Consider the following 21,198-nt stretch of genomic DNA (forward strand, 5'->3'; position numbering starts at 1 on the left):
ATGTCAAAGCCAGTGGGAGTATAGTGAGCTTCCTCGTATTGTATGTCGACGACATACTACTCATAGGAAACGATGTCCCAACCTTGCAGGAGGTCAAATCCTGGCTTGGGAAATGTTTCGCTATGAAGGACCTCGGAGAGGCTGCTTATATTCTGGGGATAAGAATAGTAAGAAACAGGGAAAAGAGACTGATAGGACTCAGTCAGGATACATAATTGGAAAAGGTACTAAAGCGTTTTAGTATGGAAAATTCCAAGAAAGGGGAGTAGCCAATCCAAAGCAATACCAAGCTGAGTAAGACTCAGAGCCCGAGTACAGAGGCAGAGATAGCTGATATGAGCCGAGTACCTTACGCTTTCGCAGTAGGCTCTATCATGTACGCTATGACTTGTACTCGCCCTGATGTGGCCTTCGCTTTGAGCATGGTCAGCAGATATCAAGGGAATCCTGGTAGAGCTCATTGGATTGCAGTTAAGAATATTCTTAAGTACCTTCGGAGGACCAAGGAATGGTTTCTAGTCCTCGGTGGGAGTGACGACTTAAGGGTACGAGGGTACAGTGACGCTAGTTTTTAGACGGATCGGGACAACTTCCGGTCGCAGTCGGGCTGGGTCTTTACCCTAAATGGAGAAGCAGTGACTTGGAAAAGTTCCAAGCAAGAGACCGTAGCTGATTCAACGTGGGAATCAGAGTATATTGCGGCGAGCGAAGCGTCAAAGGAGGCTATATGGTTGAAGAACTTCATTGGAGACCTTGGAGTTGTGCCATCCATAAAAGAGTCGATGGAAATTTTCTGTGATAATGAAGGAGCGGTTGCCTTGACCAAGGAACCGAGAGATCATGGACAAAAAATACCATTTTATCAGACATCGGGTAGAAGAGGGACTCCTCGTTGTGAAGAGGGTATCATTAGAAAAAAAAACCCAGCAGATCCCCTTACGAAGGGACTGAGTAGGGTCAAACACTTGCAGCACGCTAGGAGCATTGGGCTGAAGGATGATATAAGTTTGGATTATATAGGAAATGTGTAATAGATAGTTTGTACTTGACATTCGATGAATAAATAAAATGTGTTATTTATGAGTAAAGCTACTATCTTGTGTTGGTTATTTATCTATTGTTTCCATTTTGCATGCTTTGACTTCCTGAATGATAGGATTATTCAAAAAGGTCCACAGTCGATCATATTTTGGAAGTAGATATGAATGAAGACTGTCATGAATTGTTTGTAGATTGTCTAAAAGGTTTTGGACAAAGCAAATGTTTGCTGCAAAGTTCATGAGTGCTTATGAATATGAGTTGAGCATTGGAATAAACCCGAGTTTGCTATATCACTTCGTGGTATTTTACCTTAAGTGATCGCAAAGCAATAACATCATATAGTCTTAAAACTTAGAGATATGATTGTTGTTTGCTGGTTGGTTATGCATTGATAATGTGTAAACGCATCAGTAACTTGATGTTATAAAATGCACTATTGTGTATAACTCAATTAGTAAATAATGGATGCATATGAGTCGAAGTTGATATGTTCCTTTTATTCTATGAGAATAAAAGTGAGATATTGGCCGCTTGATGATTTGGTTTGACTTATGTGCCGGGCCCGGTCAGAATGAAGTTGATGTGTTCAACTAAATTCTATGTCAAACAAATCGGAAATCAAGGAACTCCTGCTGGACAATAAGCATTGTCAGCATGATATCCAGAACAGAGGATTATACGATCCCTTATCTAAAGGACAAGTTGATCAGAGTTGACAGCGAAGTATAAGAGCTACGATTGCTAATCGGTTTCTGAAGTCATATGTGAGATATAGTTACGAGACTTATCCAAGTGGGAGACTGTTAGAATAGTGTCTAAGCCCGTAACTATATTTGGAATGTACTTGACCCGGTTGTGCATGGTCCTTTTGGGTTGCCTTCTCCAAAGCAACTTGACAAGGTAATTTAAGGAGAAAGAGAGAGTATTATGATTTATTAATATATTATAAGAATAATATATTAAAGGAGAAATCATATTTATTTAATTAGTATTGGTCATAAATTAATTAGGAATTAATTTGGTGATCAAAAGAGATTAATTGAATAAAGGGGTATAAACTGTCAAATGTATGATAGTTGAGTTTTGGATTAAGGAAACCTAACGGGCTTAAGGGGGAACGAAATTATGATGGATATCCATCATATTTTCGTCCAAGGCCTAATTCCAGAAGGTTCCTTGGGCTGCTTGGTGGCTAAGCTGTCCATTAGGGTTTAGACTGAAACCCTAGTAACCTGTAAGTATAAATATGACCCCTAGGGCATTGAATTCGGCTACCACTTGATTCTAAGAGAACCCTAGGCCGATTTCTAGCCTCTCTCTCCCTCTCTTATATTTCCTTCTTGCTTGTGGGGTTTGTGAACCATTAGAGGAGTTGCATTTGTGACTCTAAGCTCAAGAGAAGAAGAAAGAGAAGATCTAAGCCAACAATTGAAGAGGTAAACATCTAGATCTGATTCTATATGTTAATTTTGTTATTGGTATGCTAGATTAGGGTTTCTAAGTCTTGGAATTAAAGCATGTTCAATAGAGAAACCTAGATCCAAGCATTAGGGTTTATATGAGCACATAGGAATGTTTCTTATGCATAAAACCCATCAGATACTTCACTCGCTCCAAATCACAACAATCACTTAACTCATACGAGCTAGAAATAACCATGAACCACCGGGATCCCGATATGAGTCCAACTTCATCCACTCCATGCTGACAGGATGATACATCCTTCAGCCTCAGAGCAACTCCCATGAGTTCTCCTCCGCAATCTCATACCCATGCTGAACTGGCTCTAGCATCCTCGGGTTGGGAAAACCCGATACACTGACGACACCTCCAAACATCCCCCAGGATGAATTTCCACCACATACATAATTCCTTGGCCAAATCAAACTGGGAATCCAAGACTCCATTCCTGCATCCCTTCCGAGCCTCTTGGCTCTATACCCTCGGAATCCCTTCCGTGACCTCAGCAGACATCCAACCCGGATGTGATTCCATACCACCGCCGCAACACACTGCTCAATAACCATAATTGGAACACTCCAATCATACCTCCGCACTACTGATTTCACTTCCGAGAACTTACACTCCCTCTCGGAGCTACATTCCTTTCCTTTTCCTTACCAAGAAAATCCACTTGGCTGCCTTGACACTACCACAAGTGCCACGGTGCTCACCCAATACTACACCATTCCCTTATAGCATAACCGCTATCTCATGCACCACACATGCTCTGAATCCGCTCGCAAGGACTCTCGAGTCCATGCATTACCTTCCACTAATCACGATCAATACCTGGGGCCAGACCTTCTGATGCTATCACATCGCGACATACTCATTCCAAATCATCATACAGACCTATTAACACATGCAGAGTCTTCAACATGACTGGACCACCTTACCAGGCCTTCAGCCAATCTGGACCACTCTCAGAACCTTCAGCACGTCTGGACCGCCCTCCAGGGCCTTCAGCCTGTCTGGACCGTCCACCGAGCCTTCGGCCTGACTGGTACGCCTACCGGCCTTCAGTCTATCCGGACCGCTCAACTAGCATTCATCATTCCGAGTTATCCCTCCAGGAAAACTCTCCCATGCATATTGTTCTAGCCCTCTAGGGGTTATGAACCCTATCTCCATCCTGCATACTCAATCCCGGCCCGATCCCAGGCCTTCCACAATCAATCACCCTTTCTCACAAAACCCTTGGTCTGTATTCCGCCTCGTCTGCCTGTCACTTACTCATACCAGCCTACGCTCTTGGCTGACAGAACCACTGCTAAATCCCGACAGCTAACAACCTCTCATGCTTATCGATCTTCCGGAGAATTTCCAATTCTCCCCACTTAGAGCACTGACTATCAACCACTGGTCGCCATCACCGACCTCCCTTAACAGCCCTACACAACACAATCCCTTACACGCGAACTGATTCCCACTAGAACGAGCAACCTTCACAAAATTACATATCAACACAGATTGTCTCGGACATCGAAAGAAACCCGACATTCAGCAAACCTCTCTTCAGACTGCAGATCTTCAGACTGCAGATGTTACCCGACATTCAGACCAAAAGATGGATTTCCCACTAATAATCCTCATGAATGATAACCAACGAAATTCCCAATACCAAAACCCTTAATCATACCAAAAAATCACGCAACGAGACTAGCAGAATAAACAATACTCCAAAATAATCGCAAGATAACAAGATATCAAGAAAGAAACATACCCGCAGTTGTATTCGGCACTACCCTAACCTCCTCTGCTGTAAGCTAAAAAGCACAACCCTGAGCCCTTGGGGGCTCCGCTCCACCCTGACCTGCACCCGTAATTCTCAAAGTGGCCGGTGCTGGAGCCTACACCGGTCCTGCAGCAAGCTGTGGACAGTTGACCCTCAAGTGTCCAACCTGATGGCAGTGATAACGAATCCTCAAATCCTGAACCGGAGTTGTCTGCCGACAATCCCGCGCATAGTTCCCCTCTCTCCCACACTTGCAGCATGCACCACTGGACCTACAAACTCCGGTGTGACCCTTCCCACACTTCCCATAAGTGTGGCTGCTCTGATCTCCCAATCTAGAATCAACAGTCTTGGACCGTTTCAGTGCCGGCTGCGACTGTTCCGGGGCCTGCCTCTGCTCTCTCAACTGCTACTCAATCTCCAACTCACGCCGCCTGGCGGCCTCCTGCAACTCTAACAAGGTCTCGCACCTCTGCGTAGACACAAACTGCCTGATATCCCTCTTGAGCATACTCAGATATCGAGACATCTGAGCCTGCTCCGAAGCAAACTCAGGGCAAAACACCGCAATCTCAGTGAACATCCTGGTGATCTCCGTCACCGACTCCGAGTCTTGCTTTAGCTCTAGGAACTCCTCATGAGCCAATCTCTCCCTCTCAACCCGCGAAACATAACGAGTGCTAAACATCTCTCGAAACTGATTCCAAGAAACTGCAGCCCTCTGCGCATCTGAAAATGACCCCGTGGTCAATCTCCACCAATCCTTCGCCCCGAGCCTCAACAGGTTCAGAGCACACCTCACCCTCTGATCAGCAGGGTATGAACACGTGAAGAAACACCCCTCCACGTCCGACAACCATCTCATATCAACAATCGGATCCTAAACCCCATTGAAGGTAGGGGCTTCGTATTATCGAAGTCCCGATACTGAAAACCGCGACCGGCTCCTCCTCCTGCCGCTACTACAGCCACTGTAGTTGCCGCGGCAGCCGTCTCTATGAGAGCCGCATAGCGCTCATCAAAATACTCAACCATGGCGGTCTTGATCGACCCAAACAGTTCCGACAACTCGGCCCGGAACAACACAGCAACCTCATCATGCAGGATCTCACGAATCCTAGCATCCAACTCGCCTGTGCTCATCTGACCAATAACCTCGGGCGGTACTAACCCACCCTGAACGCCCTCTCCTGCTCCCGATCCTGACCCGGATCCACTCCCAACATGCATCGTAACCACCATACTGAAAAACGTCACAAGATCTCAGATACTTCCCACTAACCCGGGAACAAACCCCCAACCCAACCCTAGAGGTTGTGGCTTCTTTGATATGCGTATGGGTCCTGTGCTTTCAGTAGTACTGGCCCATACGACCTTCCACACCTACCCATATTTATATCAATTATCACCACAACACCCTAGTGAAGAACATACATAACAAGTACTCAACCCTCACTCCTAGAGGAACACTGGAAATCTCACACGGAAGAGACCCTAGGCTAGAAGGCATCATAGATCAGGCAACATTAACATGAAATCCTGAAGATCCCTAGCCTAGTACTAGCATGCAGTTCTATCATAGCTCAAAAACAAATATCATGTATGGTATTTTGGGGTTACTTACTGGCTCTGGCTGATCGTACCTCCGCGTCCTCCTTTACTCATTTTGAAAACCATTTTAAATTCTCTTTTAAAAACTCTCCTTGATTTGAGACTGGATTCACACGAATGTTCCTCCAATTCACTCAAACCAAGGCTCCGATACCAACTTGTAACGCTCTAAAAATTTCAACCAATTTAAACTTTTCAAAAACAACCCAGTTTCATTAAGTTATTACAAAAAGGTTTTCAATACAATTATTATCAGAGTCTTCCCAGAACCACATCATAAAACATAATCATGAGGAGCGGTACGATCACGCCTTTGCCTTGCCACGGTCTCCTGAAGAACCTGAAAAACATTAAACCACAACTGTAAGCCCAAAAGCTTAGTGAGATACCCCCAAAATACCAACCACATATACCATACACGCACAACATGCCATATCATAACAGAACACAGAACAACCATGCACTTCGGGTCTACTGTGTGACTGATCCGTCACACCGGCCTTCAGTCCACCTACTCCACCCTCTGAGTCTAGCCATATACATCGAGTCTACAGTGTGATTGGTCCGCCCGCACCGGGCCTTCAATCCACCTGGTCCACTCTCTGAGTCTACAATATGACTAGTCCGCCCGCACTGGGCCTTCAGTCGGCCTGGTCCACTCTCCGAGCCTCGGCACGTCTGGTCCGCCCTCTTGGGGCCTACAACCTATCCAGACCTCTCGCTGGGCCTTCGGGATAACCGGTCCGCCCTGGGTATGTTGGCCTACAACACAAATTAGGACCCGCCTCAACCCAACCCCAGTCCAATAACCATGTGCACATAAACATTCAATCATATAACAATTCACATTCAGTCAAACCGATCTAGCAGATCACATAGCATAACATCATCCTAACCAGGATACCGACCTAACCGGTCACTAGCATAAACCATCCTAACTACCAGGATGCAACATAGCAAAGCAATAACATAACAACGATACCCGGATCACAATCCGATAAAGGGTCGGCCTTGGTGCCGTAGACCCTGTCGATATAGTGAGGATAACTCACCTGCAACTGTTGACGGAAGAGATAAGACCAAGCTACTCCGACCACTGACACGATCTCCACCACTAGCCAACACCAAAACACTGAACTAAAAAACAATTGCCAATAATTACCAAAATGCCCCTGAAAGTCAACTGGTCAACCCTTGGTCAAAGTCAAAGTCAAAGTCAACCTCCTGACTGACTCTACTCGCCGAGTCAACCCGCTGACTCGTCGAGTCCCCATGCTCAGAACTTCCCAATCTGCGACTCAACTCGCTGAGTCACCCCGAGACTCGCCGAGTCCCACAACTCTGAGTCCCCTCGCACTCAACTCACCGTGTCCTCCCTTGACTCACCGATTCACGGCTCAACCAAAAGAAGGTTAGGACCTCACGACCAGACTCGCCGAGTCCAAGAACATACTCGCCGAGTCCAATGCTATCTTCAACCAACTCGCCGAGTTGTTCTTCCAACTTGTCGAGTTCCTGCCCATCTTCAAGCAACTCGTCGAGTACACCCTTGTGACTCGCCGAGTACCCCTAGATCTTAATCCATACAGAAGCTTTCCAGGCCATGCAGATGATCCAAACCATAGATCTACCCTTCTACAACCCATCCATCACGTAAAGTGGCAAACTTTACGTGAATCCAAAGAGATTTAAGCATATAACACTCTAGGGTTAGGGTTTGGGACAAGATGGCTTCACCAACCACTCAAGAACAGGGACTTTAATTCACTCCTGAACTCGGGATGTTACATATATATATATATATATATATATATATATATATATATATATATATATAAGTTCAGGTTCATTTGAGACCATTCTAATTTTGTGAGACCGTGAGACCAAATCTAAAAATAATTTTAAAATGCAAAATAAATGGAAAAATCCAAAAATTCTTTTTTTAAATATTATTTTTGGAACTTGAATTAACTAAAAAAAAATAAAAAAATGCGTCTCACGGTCTCACAAAATTAGGTCGTCTCACATGAACCTAACCCCATATATATATATATATATATATATATATATATATATATATATATATATATATATATATATATATATATATATATATAGTTAATATGCTTAGATGTTCATAAATAACATATATTATACATCTAACATAAATATATGAACTATTAGTATGATAAAGTCAGTTTTCAAAATTTTAAATTTTTACGTCATCAAACGGTAAATATTGAATTATAAACTTTGTAAAAATTATTTTTACCTTTTTGTGAAGTTTAAGTCAATCTAACCTTATGTGTTTAAAACACATATTTTAGGTCAAATCTCAGAAAAATGGTACCATAACTTGGTTATGACCATTTTTGGTAGAAAACCCTAATTTTTACATAAAATGATAGATTACTAGTTTTTTTTTTTTTTTTTTTTTTTTTTTTTTTTTTTTTTGTAAAGCCAAATCCTTGGTATTTATAACTAGTTTCATAACATATGTCCAAACTAACATATCTTGAATTACATCCCACAAAAATGAGATAATAACTTGGTTAAAACCATTTTTGCTAGAAAAGTCTTATTATGTTCATAAAAACCATAGTTTTTTATAGTTTTGTTTTTATGACTTTTTTCTCAAGAACATATAGCATGTTAATACCCATTTTTCATAGAATTGTGTTTTATACAACATACCATACATAAATGTTCATAATACTAGGTAATATTATTATTTCATGTAGATAACACTTTTACACAACATGAAGATAAAACATGTATAACAACTTGTATTCCCCCCCCCCCCCTAAAACTTGGATAAAAATGAAAATAAGGGGTATGAACTCACCTTGAGTGTGTTTCTTGGTGGATAAAAAGGTGAAGATGAAAGATTTCAAACTAAGAACACTTGAAGACACTTGAAGAACACTTGAAGGTCGAAATATCCAATGGATATTAACACATATTAATGTGTGTAATTGTAACAAAACTAGTATATATATATAAGGTCGAAATATCCAATGGATATTAACACATATTAATGTGTGTAATTGTAACAAATCTAGTATATATATATATATATATATATATATATATATATATATATATATATATATATATATATAAATCACTAGATTAGTAAGGAAAAACTTACCAAAAGATCAAGAACCAACTTATGGAGATTAATATTGAGAGGGAAAGCTTGTTCTTGAGAGGAGATGAAGAAAAAATAAAGAAGATGGAGTGGGGGAAGGGGTTTCGGCCGAAATTAAAGGGGAAAGAGGGAGGGTGAGGGGGGGGGGTGTCAGTATGGGTGAGGGAGTGTAGGGTATGGCATCTTGAATAAAAAATGAATGTTTGACTTTTTAAATTAAAATATCAATTCTTTATAAAAGTGTAATAATTATATAAAACAAGAGTGGTTTTCCTTAGTTTATTTTTTTTAAAGGATGGATAATTTTTATAAAAGTTGGTGATTTTTATAAAATTTATGGTAAAAAGGATGTACATTTACTTGATTTGAATTCATTTAAATTCAAATTATTATAAAAATCATTATCATAGAAAATAATAACACATTACACGAAAGTTAGGACAATTCGTAATTTTTTTCGTTAAAGTTTGAGTGTTTAAGTCGGGTATAGAACTGTCACATTTGGTGACGAATTCACTAAAAAATTTGAATATGTAATCTTTGTTATAAATTTGCCATGTAGCATAAAGTTTATGAACTCAACTACATTGTGTTGTGAATATTATTTATATATACTTAAATTATCGAATTTTTATGTCGCTAACCCTAATTAGGGTTTATATTCAATAATTGGCAACAAGAGAGGTACTTTGTATTATAACTTGTCAATAGTACATTAGAAACATTAGGGAATATCACATTTCTCCTGCAATTCTATTATGAGTTGAGTTGACCTGGTTGAGTTTTGTTGACTTTGTTTGACCAAAATTGACGGTTGTTATATAATAACAATCAATGACCAACAAGTACATGTAATCATACATATCTACTAGTCTAACACATACTTAGTGAACACAGGTAATCATACAGATCTACCAGTCTAACACATATTTAGTGAACACATTTAATCATACAAATCTACCAATTTAACTCATACTCAGCATAACATCAATCCAATATACCAGGATACATAATCCAGTGGGTTGACATTGGCGGCTTCGACCCACAAGTACAGTGAGGAAAACTCACCTCATAGTCTAAAATGTGACTGAACAGATCACGACTCCAACTGTTGTCTCTACCGGTCACCTATACAATGAATAGTGACTTCAAACTACTACTCAAAATACCCTAAATACCCCTAAGTCAAACTTGATCAAACCCCTAGTCAAAAAGTCAAAATTCAATGAAGGTCAATATAGACTGAGTACGGTCAGCGTACTCAGTCACTACGCCCAACGTAGTACACCCTTGGCGAAGATACATGGCATCAACTAGGTATGCGCAACATACCTCCTAGTACGCCCAACGTACTCCGTTTGGATCCACTCCTCATTAAGTGCTTATTCCATAAAGACCTCACATCTAAACCTCAGATCTAGACCCCAAATAACATTCTAAGTCATAAAGTTTCAAACTTTATGAATTTACATGACTAGAAGTGGTCCAAAAACTAAAACACCAACTTAATATTCAACCAAAACATCATAACTCTTGCATGGGGGGATGAAAGGACCAAGATCCCATTTTTATTGTTTTTAGTACCTACAAACGTCTGAAATGACAGCTCTTATGGGTTAGAGTAAGCCATACTCATGAATACCAAGATTATGGGACTAAAATGTATAAAAACATAAGAACTAGCAAGATCCAAGGAAAAAATTCATCAAGTTCCAAGCTTTATACATTCAAAGGATACTTGAGGGTGAGATACTTATCACACAATGGGAAAGGGTTTTGAGGGGATAAGGATGTTTAAATAGTGCTCAAACAGGGACGGTTTTGCTTGGTGTCCCGGTGTGGCACCGACAACACCTACTTTTCTTGTATGCAGTGGAAAAGTTTTCAATTTTTTTTTTGGTTTTTTACCTATTTTTCATGCACCGACAACACCTCTTCAACCTTGACAACACCTCCTATGTATTCCTGCGTCCGTCCCTGTGCTTAAACCCTAAAAATTAGGGTTTGCTCACTTATCACATACGCCCAACGTACTCACTTAAGTTCATGATCATTTTTAAAGGGCTACGTCATGCGTACGCCCCAAGTACGCATGGCGTAAGGACAAACTTGCAACTAATTTACACTTTGGGTTACAAATGAAAATTACCTGATATATGGGTGTTACAATTCTCCATTACTTAAACTGGATTTTGTCCTCGAAATCCGTCTTGGTTAGGATCTATGAAGCATCGTCAACATATTCCATAATCTCTCTTTATTCATCCTGACACAAGGCATCATATAAAGATACTTGAGAGGCCACTCGGGAACCCACAACTGCCAACCGACAACCAAATAGCTTGAAAATGCTCAACTACAAAATTTCCTTCCCTCCCTGACTGCACGACTCCACTTCTAGAGAAAACCGCTCTAACCGGGAACCAATCATTCTAAACTTCATAAACCATAACCTAGGGTTGATGATCATCCAACCGTCGAACCCACCCCCGGTTCCTTAAATAGGAACACGATCCAATGATACATAAATACGTAATACTCAAAACATCCTGATCGTGAATTTCACCAAATTCCACCTTCAGTAAATTATGCCCGAAAACCTTACACACTTGACTTTCCGACAAGTTATCACCGACTCGCTACTCACACGAGTATAATGATGGTAAGCCCAAGAACCTCACGTTGTATCCAAATACCTTATCAGTTTAGGTGTATCCCCACCCGACAACACATTTAAGACATTTACGACGAACTTCATGACTTGATATTTCAGAATTGATACTCGACATTGGTATCTAAGATTCAATCAGGTGGCCTGCAAAAAAACGGGGTTCACAAAACAAACATTCAACAAAAGACTTATGACACACAAGTAACACTCCAACAACTCTTACTGTCCATATGATCCAAGTTGGTTGGTCACTGAGTCACCCGACTCCCAATCAATGCACTATCACCCGAACATGCCAAAATGACTGACAATCCAAGACCTATGAGCCTTAAATGGTCCCTTAAAGATGTAGATTTTGTCGATCTTGGACTCTTGGTCCCTTAAAAATAAAATTAATTTTATACGATTTTAAAAAAAACTTCCATATGGCATCCACGTAGGATGGTTACCCGTTGAACCGGATATAGTATGGCCTAACTGCTAAATGGTGACAAAATTATAATTAAAACCTTAATTAACATGATTAGAACTTGTAGTAGAATTTTAAAACTTTCATGATAAAAAAAGTTAAAACTCTATAAAGAAAATAACAAAATCAAAAGATAGGAATGAGTTGTAACATTGATAAAGGATCGAGGGCCGAAAGTCGCACACGATAAAAGAAAGGCGAGGAGAGCCACAAAACCCTAACAACAGCAACCTCATCACACTCTGATTCCCCATCCGAAAAACCATCGGAAGAGCGCCACTATCTGCCTCCATACATATTTAATCGAAGGGAAACCCAAAAAAAGCTTCAAATCAAATCATGGCGATGGCGAAATACGATCTGACACCCCGAATTGCTCCGAATCTCGACAGGCATCTGGTGTTTCCGCTGTTGGAATTCACTCAAGAACGCGAGCTTTACCCAAACGATCAAATCCTTAAAGCTAAGATCGAGCTTTTGAACAACACTAATATGGTTGATTACGCCATGGATATCCACAAGTCTCTTTACCATACCGAAGATGTTCCTCAAGGTAGTAAACTCTATCTACATATGATTTTTGTTACTGTTTTTTCCGTTTTTTCAATTATCCAATGTGTGAATACTGAATACCCGTGTTTGTAAAACCCTCGGTCGAGACAAAGAGAAGTGTTACAGTTTGATTTTCAGATGCTAAATGTAGTAGCTTCGAAATTGCTTTTAATCTGTACCAATTTTATTAGGTTTTCAGTACTACTCATAAAGTTTAATGTGTGTGAAAACTTATAATGCGTATGTATAGATGTATATGTATATATGTAGTTCTTCTGAGGTTGTGAGTTCTTGTTATTAGATATGGTGGACAGGAGAGTAGAGGTAGTGGCAAGATTGAAGTCTCTGGAGGAGGCAGCTGCTCCATTGGTCACATTTTTGCAAAATCCAAGTGCAGTTCAGGAGTTGAGGGCTGACAAGCAGTATAACCTTCAGATGCTCAATGATCGTTATCAGGTACATTGTTTTTACTTGATTTTCTCATGTTCTTTTTTACTAAGTGGAAACTGTATTTATGATCTTATAGTAGTTGAATTTATGTTTTGGCCTTTCTTATGTCCATATCTCAGATAAATTCTACACTTTCTTGATTTCTTTCGTTTTTTTTTTTTTGGTAGTAGTTTTTCAGCTTTAGGCACCATTTAAATGGCAATAGAATGTCCTTTGATCGAGCCCTGTAATGTTTAATTTGCTTATGTATTTGGAACTTTTATGTCCAATCAGATTGGTCCAGAACAGATTGAAGCATTGTATCAATATGCCAAATTTCAATTTGAGTGTGGAAACTACTCAGGAGCTGCTGACTATCTGTATCAGTACAGAGCTTTGTGCACCAATGCTGAAAGGAGTCTGAGTGCTTTATGGGGAAAGCTAGCAGCTGAAATTTTGATGCAGAATTGGGAGATTGCTCTTGAAGAGCTGAATCGATTGAAAGAAATCATTGACTCAAAGGTAGTGTTTCCTATGCATAATCATAACTGAAAACACAATGGAAAGAAGCAATCATAATTATAATGAAACTTTGATCTGATAAGATTATTTGTTTCAGAACTTTGCTTCTTCTTTGAATCAAGTTCAAAGTAGGATATGGCTGATGCACTGGAGTTTATTCATCTTCTTCAACCATGATAATGGAAGAACACAAATCATCGACTTGTTTAACCAGGACAAGTAAGTCCTTTTCTTTTTACAGATTTACCCTCGTTTATACTTTCTTTTCATGTCCTGAATTATGTTTTAATTTTCAGGTATTTGAATGCCATTCAAACAAATGCTCCACATCTGTTGCGTTACCTTGCAACTGCATTCATTGTGAACAAGAAGAGAAGGCCTCAGTTCAAAGAATTCATTAAAGTGATTCAGCAAGAACAACACTCTTTTGCAGATCCTATTACAGAGTTTTTAGCATGTGTTTATGTCAATTTTGACTTTGATGGGGCTCAAAAAAAGATGAAAGAGTGTGAGGATGTAAGCCACTTCTCTTTCCTTCCCTTTTCAAAACAATATATGTTAAAAAAAGTATATAATATTTTGATTGTTTCTGGATTTGATACACAGGTGATACTAAATGACCCTTTTTTGGGGAAACGAGTTGAAGAAAGCAACTACACAGTTGTTCCATTGAAGGATGAGTTTCTTGAAAATGCTCGTCTTTTTATCTTTGAGACCTACTGCAGAATACATGAGCGCATTGACATGGGGTATGCAATTCTTCAATTATATTCTAGAGTCTCTTGTTTGTGCAAAAGACTTAAATGCCCTCCTTTTTTAATTTATAATGACGTGATAAAATGGATAATTTTTACAGGGTGCTTGCTGAGAAACTAAACCTAAACTATGAAGATGCAGAAAGGTGGATTCTGAATCTCATCCGAACCTCAAAGCTTGATGCTAAAATCGACACTCAAACTGGAACCGTTGTAATGGAACCTAATCATCCCAATGTGTAAGTGCCAAAACATGTATTTTCGTTTCCTCCACCTTTTAATAAGGATACATGTATTGTATCAGACATTGAATGCCTGATACATACTGTACCACCAGGCATTAGTGCCTGACAGTATGTATCATACTGTACCGCTAGTGCATGTCAGTATGATACATACTGTGGTACCATATCAGACACTACTACATTAGTAGTGCCTGATATGGTACAACTATATCAAACACGGAGTGTTTGGTACAATATGTTTTTAATTATATCTCTTGACTTGACATTTGTTTTGTATTTACAGGTATGAGCAACTTATTGACCATACCAAAGGTTTGTCGGGGCGTACTTACAAGTTAGTTAGTCAGCTCTTGGAACATTCTCAGGCACAGACTGCTCGATGATTCTTTGTTTTTCTAGGCTTTGCGGATTTTGACTCTTGATATTGCTTATTTTGAACTGAGAGTTTTGCGAGAAACGTGTAGCTTGATAGGAACTGGTCTGATTGCTTGTAATTTTGGAGCTTGTTAATTTCATCTACTATCACTATCGATTATCTATTGTTATAGATTTGTTTTATAATTTGTTGCAGAAAATGTTTAGTTTTACGTTTTTTTCTTATTCTTGGCTCATGGAAATGGAAGGAAACAAAACAAACTCGACGTTTCAAATAGTTTTGGTTGTGAGAAAATGTTTTCAGAAACTCAAGTTTGTATGCCTTGTAACTGATCTCTTTTGAGCTTAATTTGGTATGCGTATGAGAAAAGACGTTTTGTGATTTGTTAACGAACTTCTCAAAACTTCTCTATGTTGTTCTTTTTAAGTTTTTTTTCCTCATAAATCGTCTACAAGGTTACTTAAGGATGGCAAAGGAAAAGTTTTAGGCTCTTCAATGCCAACAAAGATGACTATTCTGTAATGATGATGTGGTTCTACTAATCAATGTGAGGTCCACATATCGGTTTGGAAACTAACCTTTTCTTCAAGAGTGAGAAAACCAGTTTGAGGAAATACTTGTTTTAAGGCAAAGATATCCGAACCTATCTAAGCGGTTACAAGTCGGATAGAAACCGGATTAGAAAAAACAGGTTCTCAGAACAGATTTTTATTATTTTTTTATTTTATATATTTTCTTCATTTCAAAAATCACAGAAAGGATCGCACCAATTTTGTAACTTCAAAAATAGAAAACAAAGCATATCTAACAGAAATAGGAGTCAAAGTACCGATTGTTGTCGGTATCGTATAATGTCTAATTGTTGTTTTGTTCGATTAAAGTTTAGCCGTTAATGTTTTGTTCTTCAAAGGCGATACCGTCTGCGTAAGTGGAATAGATATTCCCATAGCTTTTTTTTTCCGCGTCTATATGTTGTTTGACCCTTACAAGTTATAACTGCTCCTACAGCCAGTGTAAGATGTTATATTAGTTCAATATCATCCAAGTAGTTTTTCAAGCAAATGCATATTTTCATCGATTGAGAGATGAATTTTTATTCTTGGAGATATTAAATCTATACTAATAGAAAAAATGGATTCTTAAAGCTACGGTATGAGCTTGGACGGTTAATAGATAACAACTAGAGTCTGAAAGCTGGGTCTCCTTTTTTTTTTTTTCACCAAGACAAAATATATAGATTTACAAACTCTTGTATGCTTATATAAAAAATCAGGTCCTGAGCTTGTTACTTCGTAAAATATTGTAAAGTTTAATGTTTTGTTATTACCATAGCTATATGATGTGATGTCCACCAATTGTTTCTCAAACATTCATTCTATCATAATATCATAATATTGGTTAAGCCACATTTCGTTGGATAAAATAACTTTGTAAATACATAGTTCAATCTAATTTGTGCATTTGTGGCAACATTCAAATGCACAAAATTAAGGTCGTTTCTGAGTAAACTCAAATCATAAGATTTATTGTCAAGTAAAGCTTCAACTGGTTTATTGCAGTAACACAAGTAATAACATCACATTTCGTTAAAATATTTTACAAATAAGATTTCATTGGTTTTACCACATCACAAAACATGCCTCTTCACATTTATATTCATTTAATTTGATGACATTAGAAAGATTTGGTTAAAGACTAAACTCTATTAGTAACCATTTTATGACATTAACTTTTTCATTTAAATACTTACGCCTTGTTTACGAGTTTTTTTGTAAATTCATTAAAGGAAAGGGAAGGAAAATTTTGACAGAAAGAAATGGAGGTGAAGGAAAATATTCATTATCCGTGTTTCCGAGTTCGAAGGAAATGAGAGGAAATGAAAGGAAAATTTTAAGTTTTTGCGTTCCCGAGTTAGGAGATAAAGAAAATAAAACATAAAATTTTCCTTCCCCTCACTTTCTTCCCAAATCCGTCCCAATTTAGGAGGAAAATAAGGTTCCAAAATCCTTTCCCTCCTCTCACTTTCCTTTCATTAATGAAACTCGAGAACACGATTCTCACTTTTCCTCCGTATCCTCCCATTTCTCTCCTTCAGTACAACTCGGGAACAAGATGTTAAGGTGAGATTGATTATGTGGGTTAAGATTAAGAAGTTGCGTGAATCTTACTAAATTTTAACTAATTAAATACTCCCTCCGTCCCATATTAATAGTTCATGTTTTCTTTTTGGTTTGTCTTAAAATAATTGCCTACTTCTAAAAATAAATATGTCTTTTACCATAATGCCTCTCATTATTAGTTAAATTACCATAAAATTAAATGCAACTACCATAAAATTAAATGCAACATAAGGGTAAGATTGTCATTTTATTTAATAAAGTTAATGGTATTTAATGTTTTCTTAAACTGTGTGTTTTTTGTCTGTGGACTATTATTTTGGGACGAAGGGAGTAATTGTTTCGCTTAGGTCATTTAAATGTTTTATTTTATTTATTTATTTATTATTATTATTTATTTATTTATTTATTTATTAAGTTTAAGCTCTCCTTTTATTCCATTATTATGAAAATTTCTGACAATATCACTATATACTAAAAGTAACCAAGTTTTATTACAAACAATATACTACCATCACTATAATACATCTATCATCATTAAAAAAAAAATTCTAAATAGTAGAAGTGCAATACCAATTTTTATATATGAAATACTAAAATTATGAACCTTGGCTATTATAAATTATTGATTGAGATTAATTCCAAACAAAGGTGGTTGTGTGTCGCCGGTGGCGAATACCAATTTCGTTTTGGCGTCGAGGAAATTATTTATCGAGACTCCACCGTCATAGGTGGCTGCTTTTCTAAAAAAAGATTATATAGAACGGTGCAACAATGGCGAAAGTAGCCCACTATAACTAATGATATCTTCCATTTCAAAATCGCACACTAAATTTCTTACCAATCATTTCATCTCTCCGCTCCCACAGTTCACTTTTAACCAGGTATGATCAATTCGCTTCAGCTCGTTCTTCATTTATTCTGTTTGATTCTGCTAGCACCTGTAATGTCAACTAGGTTATTGTATTTTGGTAAGTTCGATGAGTCTATTTCACTTCTAGTTTGAGAAATTGTTTGCTGTTAACGAAAGGGAAAAAGATATATGTACGCCGATACGCCGACCACTGATCGAAGCAGTCACTCTGTTCCTATACACAAAAATGTTGATGTTCATGTGATGAATTTAACTTTTTTAGAGGAAATTCGCTGCAGATCCCTATCAACTTTGATTTTAGCTCTTTCTTGTTCTTGTCCTTTCTCAAGAACCGATGCATTATATAACTATAATTAGGTTAGAAAGTTGAGGCTAGCAGTTTAGCAAACAGTAAAACCTTTGGAAAATGATTGTTTGGATGTGCAATTTCAAAAATGATGTTGTGACTTGAATCTTGTTGCTTATTGATTCTGCAGCGATCTCTTCAAATGGCTCGTTCTGCATTAGATGAAATGTCGGATTCTGGTGCCTTTATCAGAAGCCCTTCAACATTTCGTAGTTTCATATCACGGGATCCCAAGTCCACTTTTCCAGCTGAGCCTGGAAGATATCATTTATATGTGTCTTATGCTTGCCCTTGGGCCTCTAGGTGCCTTTCCTACTTGAAGATCAAAGGACTTGACAAGTCCATCGGTTTCACGGTATCTTTACAACTTTTAGACTGTTAATGCTATTCTGTCTGCTGTCTGCTGTCTACTGTCATGTTACCGTTTACTATTTACCAGTAACTTACTGTCTGTTGTCTGCTGTCTGCTGTCTATGTTCAGTCAGTAAAACCCATATGGGAGAGAACAAAGGAAAGCGATGAGCACATGGGATGGGTCTTTCCTGATACCGAAACAGAGCAACAAGGGGCAGAACCCGACCCTTTCAATGGTGTAAAAAGCATAAGAGCATTATACGAGCTTGCCAGTGAAAACTACTCTGGAAAATACACAGTTCCTGTATGTATACCTTTATTTTCCCTCTATATATATGAAAGAAGGTTGATATTTCTTGCATTTAGAGTTGGTTTATGATGGGTTTCGTGCTTGGTGATAGGTTCTCTGGGACAAGAAACTAAAGACTATTGTGAATAATGAAAGTGAGGAGATCATTCGCATGTTCAATACTGAATTCAATGAAATAGCAGAGAATCCATCCTTGGATCTTTACCCTTCTCATTTACAAAGCCAAATCAATGAGTTAAATGGTTGGATATATAGCGGGATAAACAATGGTGTTTACAAATGTGGATTTGCTAAGAAGCAAGGGCCTTATGAGGAGGTATGTAACCATTCGTTTTTAATAATTAGAGGTTGCAAACACTCGATTATGCCATGGGTGACTTTGTTCTAGCTCGAAATATTTAATTTTACCGATTTGCCCCTGTATGTAGGCTGCTAAACAGTTATACGAAGCTTTGGACAAATGTGAAGAAATACTTGGAAAACAACGATACTTATGTGGGAACTCTGTAACAGAGGCGGATATTCGTCTTTTTGTGACTCTCATAAGGTTTGATGAGGTATGCATTTCATAATTTTCTTTTCTTGTATTATTTCTTAGTTTAAAATAAAAATAAAATTTAATTTGTGAGCAGGTTTATGCGGTTCACTTTAAGTGCAACAAGAAGCTACTACGCGAGTATCCGAATCTTTTCAACTATACAAAAGATTTGTTCCAAATACAGGGAATGAGTAGCACAGTTAACATGGAACATATCAAGAAACATTACTATGGAAGTCATCCTTCCATTAACCCATTTGGGATTGTCCCCCTTGGCCCAGATATTGACTATCTTTCGCCTCACGATAGAAACCGCTTTTCTAGCTGAATACTGTATATGCCTTAACAGTAAGGAGGTGAAAATCCATAAATGAAGTCTCGGGTTTCAAGTTTAAGTTTGGGTGTCACCTTTTGTGGGACCCATTGGTGGAGTAAGGTACCTAGGGATGTGATGTTTACTTTTTTTTTTTCTTTCATGTGTGGTGTTATGTTATGTGTGATTCTCTTTTGTTGCAAGAAGCCAAGAAATGTTATTTTTTTTTTGTTATATGGAGAGTTTGAGTGTGCTATGTTTGTGTGCATTTTCAAAAATGGTGATGGTGGGAGTAGATATATATGGTAGATTTTAAAGGTGGTAATTTCGACTTATTTGGCTGAGAAAATGGCGGGTTTGGGTTAAATTGGTAAAATAGAAAAAAAAAAAAAAGAAAAAAAACTCAAAAGAAAATGGGTGTAATCAGAAATGGAATAATTGGGTGGTTGATCGAGGTACAGGTGTATTTAAATAAGAGTTAAAGTCAGAAATTAGGCATTAAATTATTAACATACCGATTTATTTAGTCAATATATTTTTGTTTAAGTTGTAAAATGTTATCAAACTGTTTATTTTTATTCAAAATGGTTTTTGTGACCGGTGATAGAATGTTTAGTGACCATTTTGAATAAAAATAACTAGATCTATGTTTTTTTACAACTTAAACAAAGTTTTAATGACTAATTTAACACAAATACGGGTGTGTATACACGGTGTATGTATTTGTAGTGTATAAATAAATATTATCAAATTTATTTAATTTTTTCCATCAATGATGATACGAAGACAAAAGACTTTAAAAGATGCTCTATGATAGACATGCTTCATCAAAAGATGATGATTATTTATTACAAACCACAATTTCTTCAAAAGATGAATGACAACCATTTTAAAGAACAACCACTTACAAGTAATTATTTGGCCATTTGATCATACGACAAATATCACTAGAAGATTTCAAGACTTTGAAGACTTGAAAATCATTATAAATAGACATTATGTTTTAGTAGAGAGGAGCAAGAAAAATATTCATTCTCTATAGATTTTGGAGAATCGTTGGAAACTGATGGAGTTTGACGAATTTCTTGAAGTAACTTTTGAAGTTCTTCAGGGAAAGAAATAGCAGCCTCTATAATTCTGGCAATTAGATCGATATCAGTTTGAGGAAGACTGTTGATAAACGTGACTTCAACCTTTGGTTTTTGAATATATATATTTCTTGGTAATGTTTAATTAATGCTTGTTCGTTAGCTTGAGAAATCTTCATTTTGTCCCACTATTTTGAG

At 37.9% G+C, this 21,198-nt stretch overlaps 2 protein-coding genes across 2 annotated transcripts; both read left to right on the forward strand.

The window, feature by feature from the left end:
• The first annotated feature begins 12,394 nt into the window (after positions 1–12,394).
• On the forward strand, positions 12,395–15,245 carry EIF3E (eukaryotic translation initiation factor 3E). The gene is made up of 8 exons (XM_079013762.1): positions 12,395–12,734; positions 13,035–13,189; positions 13,457–13,684; positions 13,782–13,903; positions 13,981–14,200; positions 14,291–14,433; positions 14,541–14,678; positions 14,968–15,245. The coding sequence occupies exons 1-8, from the start codon at positions 12,521–12,523 to the stop codon at positions 15,065–15,067; spliced, it is 1,320 nt and encodes a 439-aa protein (XP_078869888.1). The 5' UTR covers positions 12,395–12,520; the 3' UTR covers positions 15,068–15,245.
• Positions 15,246–17,827: 2,582 nt separating this feature from the next.
• LOC145069742 (uncharacterized) lies at positions 17,828–20,168 on the forward strand. Its single transcript, XM_079016694.1, has 6 exons — positions 17,828–18,061; positions 18,528–18,752; positions 18,879–19,055; positions 19,153–19,377; positions 19,490–19,618; positions 19,694–20,168. Exons 1-6 carry the CDS (start codon positions 17,978–17,980, stop codon positions 19,925–19,927), a joined length of 1,074 nt encoding a protein of 357 aa, XP_078872820.1. The 5' UTR covers positions 17,828–17,977; the 3' UTR covers positions 19,928–20,168.
• The last annotated feature ends 1,030 nt before the right edge of the window (positions 20,169–21,198 follow it).

This window comes from Lactuca serriola, chromosome 8 (assembly GCF_051521515.1).
Source record: "Lactuca serriola cultivar US96UC23 chromosome 8, Lser_US96UC23_V15, whole genome shotgun sequence".
Lineage (NCBI taxonomy): Eukaryota > Viridiplantae > Streptophyta > Magnoliopsida > Asterales > Asteraceae > Lactuca > Lactuca serriola.